The following is a 9,711-nucleotide window of genomic DNA, read 5'->3' as shown; positions in this document are numbered from 1 at the left end:
GATTTTTGTTTTTTTTTTTTTTTTTTTAAGCTCTAATATCTAGTAAATTAAGTTTCTTTATTGATTTTACATGTTCTGATTTGCTACAAGAAAATTGGCGAATGAATGTGCTAATACTAGTGGTTGTCCAAGCAATTACGTTGCCATTGCAATGCCATTAATTTGCTTTCCTTCATGAATGTATTTGTTCATCTCCCTTCTTCTATTTGAACTCCGTACAAACCAGCAGACCCAGAGCATCTCTCCGCTACACCGCAATGGCCAAGAACCAAACCTCCCAACTATAAATTCTGATCGAAAAGAGAATAACAATTAAGAAAGGAAACCGGACTAGAAGGGCTCTCTCTGACGTCGGAAAGATAAACTGGAGAGGTAAACAGATTTAGATCTAAAGTTAACAAAAAAAAAAGAGAGGAAAAAGGGCTCATTTTACTTGTTTTTTTTTCTCGTTAATTAACTTAACTTGTTTTTGTGGACCACTTTTTATATTTATTCACCAAGAAAAGCTGTTTATCATTTGGAGGCTGACTCGTAGACAATTTTACTTGTTTTAAATTCTCCTAATTTGTACATTTAGAACACTTGTAGCTTCATAACTTTTCTATGGACAATTCCGCTTAAAGTACAAGTTTTGTTTATAACTTGTTCAATAGTAAATATACTTGACAAATGAACAAATTCAAACTAATGGATAAGTTCAAACAAAAATCCCTTTAATAATATAGTCAAAACAAATCTACAATAATAGTAAAAAAAAAACTCTTATTTAGCAAAAAAACAACTCCATAAAATTAACCAAAAGTTCTCATAACTAAAAAATTCTCTAACTTTTAGAAAATTAATACAAAAAATTATAAAGGGTTCATAATTAGTAAAAATGTTAGCAGTTTTTATTTTCTAAAAAGGCCCCGAATTTTGTTTCCCCGTATTAAGCACTAAAAATTACCGGATCAGCACTGATTGTGGCATATGAGTAAGTAATAATACAGAATGATAAAGTTTTTCCAGAACTCACAATCAAATACTTTTAACAAAGATAGAAGAATACCTTTTTCAAATAACATGCATGAAAATATTTCCAACTCTCTTTCTTAAATTCTTATTAAGAACATGATATCAAAACTAAAGATTTTATTATTAGTAATTGGAAAACATATAACTGAAAAAATTATTAATTATTTAGGATTGGGAAAAAATGTCGATATGTTTGTGTCTTAGTTCCACTAAACAACAGATATCTCATTTGGATAAGATTTTCTGTGTCAAATCTTTTTTCTCCCAAACCTTGACGATTCAGCTTTCTTCTTAATCTCTTTCATACCACAACACACCACAACATACACTTCTCTCTCTTTCTCTTTCTCTTTCTCTTTCTTTCTCTCTTGTAGGATACGAAGAGCACCAACCTATAATAGAAAAGGAGAGGCGTCCAAGCCTTTACAATGTCACTTGGGCTTCCCAAAAATGGTCTTAAATCGAGATAACTAAAGCCAAACCGACCAGTGGTTTAATTAATAAATCGACCAATTTAATAAACTAACAAGAATTAAACCGACTCTACTTTAATTCCCAATATAAACTTCAATATTTCATTATTTTCCGGGACATGGACGTTACAATAAGGATATGTGCTTTGATCCTCTTGTTTATCTATGTTAGCTTTTGATGGGGTTGTGGTTTTGTGAGTTTGGTTTAGTTCCCTCCTCGGGCTTTGTTTATTGAAGGCAATCTAATGGTGGGTCCTCTTTGATGCTCATGTTTGTTTCCTCTATCCAGCACCACAATATTCTATGTAAATGCCCGTCGGATATATACTTTTGGTGGAGAGTTTTCATATCTGTTGTTTGTGAGCTTTTGATATTTGCCTTTGTCCTCTTTCTTTAAGGTTCTTCTTTTATGTCCGCCCTTTGGAACCTCTGTCTCCGGAGGTTTACATCTACCCGCTAGCTTTGTTTTCGGAAGGATCTTGTTCCTTTCCGTGATGTATATAATTCAAACGTATGTTATCAATAAATCATTCAGACATACAGTTGTAATTTTACTGCCGAAAACTGCTGAGAAAACTTTCATTTATTTTTTATTTGATCGTTTAATATGTACTTAAAATTAAAAACGTACTTTTTCGATTCATTTATGTAATTTTCAAGTATTAATTCTTTTCTCAATTATATTATGTGTCATTCAAAATTTATCAATTATTCAATTTAATAAAGTAATATATATATATATATATATATATATATATATATATATATATATTTGTAGTCAAATTTATAATTAAGATATACTATATAATAAGTTTAGTCAAACCTTATATTAAATTCTAGTCAACCTGAACAAATATAGAACATTGACTAACGGTAATCAATATAAAATAGTTGTTGAAATGTGAGATTTTACTAAAGAAAGAAAAAGAAAAAACATATAAAAGAGCTTTTTGATGAAGACCAAGAAGCTATTAAAAAATAATCTCAACAGTTTTATAGAGGAAGTTGTACAATGGATATCCCGAAAACATTTGTGACTATTTTCTTTGTAGTCATAACGACAATTTCGTTTGCTAACAACATTTTGGCAGAAACTGGTTAGCTACTATTGTTCGATTCTCTTGGATCATTTGTACAGTTGTCTTTGTTTAATTGTCTTTGATCATATGAAGAGAATTGTCAAAATTATGTTATTATTTTTGTGGCTATATAAAGATGGAGTATTTTTTTTCGAATATCTTACATATATGTAACTTGGGTTGTCTAAATGCAGTGATCCAGCCATATGCTCGTTGCATTGAGGCATGTGCGCAGTTTTATGGAAATAGGAAATGTTACATGCACTGTAGAAGACAACATTATGATGGAGGACAATGTGATTATACTATTAAAGGCCATCCAGTACCACAATGTTGCTGCTACAATTATACAAAATGATACTCCTCGTAATTGGCGATTGAGTACTGTAGTAGTATTGTTTTTCTCTTATCATATTTTAAAAAGATGAATTTTGTTTTATTTATCTCTTCAACTTCTCATTAATGAATTTAATAATAAAATAAGAAGATATTCTTGTCAAAACTGTAAACAGAATTTTGCTCAGTGAAAACTTAATTTGATAAATTAGAAATTATAATCTATAAAAGATTTCCGAAAGCAGTAACAAATCAGAATGGCTAGTGGTAGTTGGCATGGTCTGTAGATTTGTTTCCGGAAGGATGGTCTGTAGATTTGTTTCCCAATCCATACATCTAATCATGCTGCTACTTTGTGGTTGGTGAGATTAAGTGATATGACCTTTTTGGTCGCTAGGGAAGACTAGTACGTACATGCTTCAAGCATGTACGTGTAAGGATTAGAAATTGTAGAAGAATGATCTTTGCACGTGTAACTCGTCTTATTGCCCGTACTCCTTCAAAGCCATAACATGAAAGTTGTTTAAGTTAATGAAAATGCTTTAAATTTTCGTTCCTGTGCCACTGAGAAACAAGCTCAGAAATGAGACTGCTGTTTAAACTATCGTTTTACGATTCTCATAAATTTCCTAATAACTTGTTGAATGTCAGAATCTCATAATAAAAACAAAGGAGGCAGGTTTGAGATGGAAAGAGGAAGATCATTGTAAAGGGAACTGAAGTGCAGAAGATATGGCTTGAAGAAAAAGAGGATGCACATCTCCACCAGAGAACACCTCCGACTCCAACTTCTCCATGTGAGGCCATATCTACACGACATGGAGAAACAAGTCAGATTCAGTCTAAATTTCTTAAAACAACATCCAACTCTTAGTATTTTTTTTTACCTCACTCGCATATTGCCTTGTGAACGCTGTGAGATAGCCAAGTGTTGATATGGACCACTGTTCTCTCTCACCGACTTCACAACTCTTCTTTGGGTTTCCATTCTCACTGTCCACCTCCATCGCCGATGACTTGTCATCTTCCGCACCTATAGATTTTAGATCCTGCACTGATCTCACTTTTGTTGAATCTGGGAGCCGTTCCTTCAACACATCCAAGAAACTTTGGAACAGCAGGAGCAGTAGAACCTATGCACAATGCAAGTTAGCTTCTAGTAAACCAAAGGAATAAGATCTTCTGCTGCATTTAAAAGGACTCAAAACAGATATAATACCTCGGTTTCAGAGAGAGCTCTGTTAAGAAGGGCCTCTTTTGCCTCGAGGGACTCCCGAAGAGATAACTCCGCGTCTCCTGTCTTCTCCACTGTTGATTTCAAACGCTTCATCTTCGCTGGATTGTCACCAAGCACGGGCTCACCCTCAAGTAGGGAGAGTTTGCTCTCAGCAGCCTCCAACTCTACTCGTGCGTTTGCTGAAGCTTTCTCAGCTACCAAAACATTTTTCGTAATGTTTAATATTTCTTTCCTTAAATCAGAGATACGATTATAAGTCTTGTTAAGAGCATTGCGAAGTATCTGCAGGGAGAGAAACAAAAATCAGAATATAAACAAACATGCTCTACAGAAAGTAGATTAAATATTTCTGTTGAGGGTCACAACGGATAAGTTTGAACCCAACTGACCTCCCACGGCTGATCAGACACATGAAATTGATCAACATTTTCGGGAGAGAACACCCATCTAACAATTGCCTGATTAGACACTAGTCTATAACCCATCATCCTATCAATTGCCACCGCTGTCATTTGTACATTGTTCTTCCAGTATGTACTCACTTGAGATAATAGCATCACCTGTTTATCACTATCAGGACAAAGTTTTGCAAATACTTGGCCATATCGCTCCAGGACAGTGACCAAATGAGTGAAACTTTTTGATCCGATGTCAAGTAAAGTTTGTACAACTACTGAAAGAGTGACTTCAAAACCATGAACTGGATATATCATTTCGTCAATCCACACCATCATGTCACGTGCAGTTTGTTTTTCTTTGACCTTCTTACTCAATTCGGCTGAGAATTTCTGTTCTTCTGTTTTCTCTTTACTACCCTCTTCCAGGGAATACATAAAATTCTGACCAGCCTTTGCAGGAAGCAATTCTTCAAGGGCACTCGCATTTTCAATGCTCTGTTAGACACACATAGAGGAAACAATATAGCCTGAGAAAGGATATCTGATGCTTAAGTTTAGAATGATATATCCATGTGAAAAAAGAAGATGAAACATTGACCACCCGAGCCCGTAAAAAGGTCAAGGGAAAAATTTACAGAATATTTCAAATCATGACAAAAAGAAAATTCATGTTTGGCAGGTGATCTGTTACCTGCTTAATTTTATCCCAGTAAGACAAGCGCACTTCTCTCTGCAAAACCTCCTGAACAAACACACGCTTAGGGGCCCATTTGGGAAGGTCCAAAACATAAGCCCACTCTTCCCACGGCCAGATGAATTGGAAGTTGGATCTGTTAAGTATACATAAGAGTAGACAAAATATGTAATCAACTTCATGTGATGAATAACTGATTTCTCAATTGATCGACAAATCAAGGCTCAACAACGACCATTGAATTAGGTAAACGGAACATCAGTATTAAAAATACTGTTGACTGAGATTCCATATTCCGTGTTTCAATATGAACTTGACTAAATAAAAGCTGATAAGCTAGGTAATCTCCTATCATATATATGGAACATCCACAAATATTCGACGGTATAGCACCTTTTCCAAATCACAAAAATCCAGAGATAAGAAAATTAAAATTATATACTTACAAGTGGTGAGAAAACCATAGGATAAGGCGCGTCCTGGATTCCATGTCTAAGTCGGAAATTTTCTCAAATAGTGCACGAACAGCACCAGCAACAACAGCAGGAAAGGCACCCGGAAGAGCCTAAAATAATTAAATATTTGGAATCAGGTAGAAATAAAGTTCACATAACGGAGTTAAAACCATCGAATGATTAGAGTAATCCTTCGTTGCTACCTTACAAAGATCCATAATCACGAGTGTATAATAAAGAGTCTTGAATGGTGGCTGCGGTAGCAGCAGTATCTGGAAAACAGTAGATCCAACATATATAAAACTACAGTTCTTTTCTTTTATCAAAAAAACCACAGTTTCTAAAAATAAATTTTCTGGCATTAATCGCTATCATCTGCCAAAAAGGTATGCTTTCATATACAATATGAATACTCACTAGAGATATAAATCCCAAAATTTCTACGACAGAACATACCTGAGAAAATAGTGTCTCTGCCATAAGATACTCGTACCGAAAAGGAACAGGAAGATTAGCCATGTAAGACGCGCACTCCTTCCGGCTAGCTTTGCAATAAATTAATTAGTGAAACAGAATTCTATATAATTTAAGATGCAAACAAAATTCTGTAACCAGACGAAAAAAGAAAAAGAAAATCAGCAGAAGCTAAGATGTAAATTAAACAAGTATGTGCTACGTAATTCTAGAACCATAATAATGGCTTAAAAAGGTTAAACTAGATACTAAGGTCAGAAACAATAGCCCTTATTAGTAGCAAATTAGTCACCCAGCCGGATCAGTGACCATATAATCTGAAGAGTAAGTCTTGAACTTAGCTTAATACACTAAGGTTAGAAATTCAGAAAGCACATGACCATTTTGCAATGATTGGGAGGAAAAAAACAAGATCTACACCAAAACCAGCATGCATGGAGGTCCATTGCGCAGAAAAAATATAGAAGAAACATTAAAAAACATCAAAAGTACTCAAGTTTGGTGAAAATACAAACCATCCATTTAAATAGAAGAGCACATCCAGCAAATACTCTTCCACAACAAAGCGATCAATAGGTTGTACATCCTGCGAGTTTAATGATTACAGAATCAGAAGAAAGGATAGACAAAGATAAGGAATACAAACAGACATCATATAACCCATATATCAATCTACAAATCTAATAGGTTAGAGAACAAAAATTGTTGACTACTGAAATCGAAGCAAGTCTAATAAACTTCTATCAGGCTTGATATATGTCCTATTCAGACGAACATTGACATCACAAACCATAATATTACCTCCATTTTATTAGCTGGGAATATATTCAACCTACGAATTCTCTGGGGATATCTTGTCAATGCATCATGCTTTTGCTTGCCACTGTATGCTCTCGAATGATCAGAAGGTGGACTCGGCTGTTCAATACATTTAATAGGGCGTAGCTCATGAAACTTTCCAGCAACAAGCTGGGCTTCGAATGAGAGATGAGGCCTAGGTACTGCACATTGAACATTCATGAAATTGTCATCAATAGGAATATACAACTAACATCACTTGTCACATGAACTAATCAATTTTTTAGGTGAAACAAGGTAGATATGAAAATTTTGTAGAAGATTGCAGTCTTCATGATACAAAAAGAAATGAAAAGTTTACAAAATATGCATACCACTATCAAGTTTCCATCCATTGGAAGCCAGAGACTGTATTCGATCCAATAGATCCTCCACGAAATCCTAAAGAGACAACAATCGAGAAAGGAAAAAAACGAGGCAAACTAAAAATTATTACACCACGATACAAAATTCAACAGTAAACTATCTCAGACAAATATAGAAAAGCAGAGAATGAAACGTCACATAGAGTAAAACCCATGCATCTTATTTATACATCTGCCAAGAGATCTACTGAGACAAAATCAAAGGGGCAGGTAACACAAAACAAAAAAAAAAACAACTTCCAGAAGTAAACGCTATAAACAAACCTTCTCTACAAGGCTACTTTCAAATTCTCCGTTGTGGAAAAAGTTTAATCCAGAGGTGGAAGAATTCTTTCGGATGCTCAAATAAGCTTGTATCCCAACTAACACTCTTTCAATCTCATCAGGAACTTGCTGCAAGAAAAAGGAAAATTCAGCGGTCATGACAAGTTAAAATAATAGTTTCCAGCAATAAATACAGAAGCAGACTACAAATGTTGGTTGCACATCCAACAAGGATGAGATCATCATAAAAATGGAAACGCCTGTCCAGTATTCTAATAGCATTCATTGTAAATATCATACTTTTCTAAAACACAGTTAGCAAAATGTTTTCTGGAATGTCTTTAATCCAAGAGCAGTACCTCAGCGAGTTCTGATCCTCCCCATGGAAGGCTGGACAAGATACATATGACGTAGAAGTCAGCTTGTGGTTGCCATGATGGATTTCCTTTCTCTTCATCCACTGTGGTGGCAGCTGATGATAACAATGTTTCGAACACGACAATCAAAGAAGCAGGTTGAATAACCTTACTGCACAACTGAAGAACCCAAATAAACCATGTTAGAAACATGAAATATTACAGTTCTATATACTTCACAGTTCTATTTTTCAAACTATTTTTGTGTATTAAAAACATGAAATTACGTATCAAATAACGTAGCAACCATGAAACAAGGTTAGTAACCATACCAGGGAAGTCATAAAGCGAAGCAATATACGGATACTGTTGCAGTTGCCAGAATCTAAAGCGTCCTGGCATGTTCAAACCAGTAAAAAAAGCAGTCACATTAGAAACAAAAGTAACTGAGAAACCTTATTTTACCAATTAGACACAAAAGTGTCCTTTGATGTACAGATTAGATTTATTCACCTGGAAATCAACTTGGACACTTTCTACCATCCTCCGAACAAAATCTTCATTCTCCAAGTTCAACAAACCAATCTTAAACATGTGAAAAGACATCCATCAAACTTTGAAGTATGTGTTGCAGATTAAATTCAACGAATATATAACAGGGAACCGGATATCTCAGATCAGCTTTGATTCAAAGAACGGAAAACCAAATGCCAAAGTATGTCTTCATGAATACTTACACAGAGATAAGAATTATTTAGCCATCCTAAAGAATACTAAGAGATACACATTCGAACGATTTCTTTATTACTCAGAAGTTAGAAATGTCAGGCTGTGTGTTCTATTAGATATCACCAAGTAATAACGCCAGAACTACAAATAAGTAGACTTCTACAAATTTCATAATAGGATATAAAAGACACAAAACGATCCACCTTAAGGGCATTTGCATTATTATTTGTGTTTCTAAAGTAGTTTTTGCCAAGTTAAATCCTTTTGGTAATTGCTTCTGAGCTAATTATTCTTTGATAAGGGTCAGCTTAAACAGATATCATAAAAGACTCAATCAAAACCTCTACTACATAGAACACATCTAAATGCATGCCCAGAGATACCCAGAAAAGAGAAAGGAATGCTTTATTCAAGCAAGGTAACTTGGTTCATAAAAAGACTTACCAAAGTCCCATACAAAGGAATCTTGTGAGGCAATTGTTCAGCACATTGAAGTAGAAACTGTTAAAAGATGAAAAACAACACTGATGAGATCGAGAAACCCAATATAATCATAAAATCGAACAACGAAGTCATATATGGTTTCAAGAGAAGGTCAGCTTACAGGCAAAACTTGGTCTCCAGAACGCTCTATTTCTCTCCTAATAACACCAAAACAAGTCTCCTGTGTATTTTTTTACCCAGGAAAAGGAAAAAATTTGGGTAAACAGGAAAATTAAAATTAGGGTTTAAGAGGGAAGAGTGAATCGACAAGAGTACTGACGATATGGTCTTTGTAGTCGGAGGAAGTGCCGTACTCAGGACCCTTTTCGCCGATGCGAAGGAGAAGGGTTTTCCAATTGCTCATCTTGCTTCTTCGTCTTCAGTTCCCCTTTTTTCTCCTTTGTACTAACTTTGGTCACTGCCCTAGTTTCTTATATGTCTCTCTCTCGTCAAACAATCTGCTAGATTTTTTTTTTTTACCAACCAAATATTTAAA

The 9,711-nt window shown here is 34.8% G+C and overlaps 1 protein-coding gene and 1 long non-coding RNA gene across 2 annotated transcripts; one reads left to right on the top strand and one right to left on the bottom strand.

The window, feature by feature from the left end:
• The first annotated feature begins 2,398 nt into the window (after nucleotides 1-2,398).
• On the top strand, nucleotides 2,399-3,068 carry LOC147927014 (uncharacterized). The gene is made up of 2 exons (XR_015582818.1): nucleotides 2,399-2,584; nucleotides 2,761-3,068. It is a non-coding gene; the product is annotated as an uncharacterized LOC147927014 (long non-coding RNA).
• A 356-nt stretch (nucleotides 3,069-3,424) lies between these two features.
• LOC104747329 (nuclear cap-binding protein subunit 1) lies at nucleotides 3,425-9,711 on the bottom strand. The gene is made up of 18 exons (XM_010468951.3): nucleotides 9,496-9,711; nucleotides 9,337-9,396; nucleotides 9,177-9,233; nucleotides 8,517-8,588; nucleotides 8,336-8,398; nucleotides 8,007-8,183; nucleotides 7,648-7,776; nucleotides 7,333-7,399; nucleotides 6,962-7,161; nucleotides 6,676-6,746; nucleotides 6,143-6,227; nucleotides 5,890-5,958; nucleotides 5,678-5,796; nucleotides 5,229-5,367; nucleotides 4,529-5,032; nucleotides 4,122-4,421; nucleotides 3,790-4,035; nucleotides 3,425-3,711 (listed from the first exon to the last, which is right to left on the bottom strand). The coding sequence occupies exons 1-18, from the start codon at nucleotides 9,577-9,579 to the stop codon at nucleotides 3,604-3,606; spliced, it is 2,550 nt and encodes an 849-aa protein (XP_010467253.2). The 5' UTR covers nucleotides 9,580-9,711; the 3' UTR covers nucleotides 3,425-3,603.

The sequence above is a fragment of the Camelina sativa genome, chromosome 15, assembly GCF_030686135.1.
Source record: "Camelina sativa cultivar CO46 ecotype springtype chromosome 15, ASM3068613v1".
Classification (NCBI taxonomy): Eukaryota; Viridiplantae; Streptophyta; class Magnoliopsida; order Brassicales; family Brassicaceae; genus Camelina; species Camelina sativa.
This window is presented reverse-complemented; position numbering and strand designations above follow the sequence as displayed.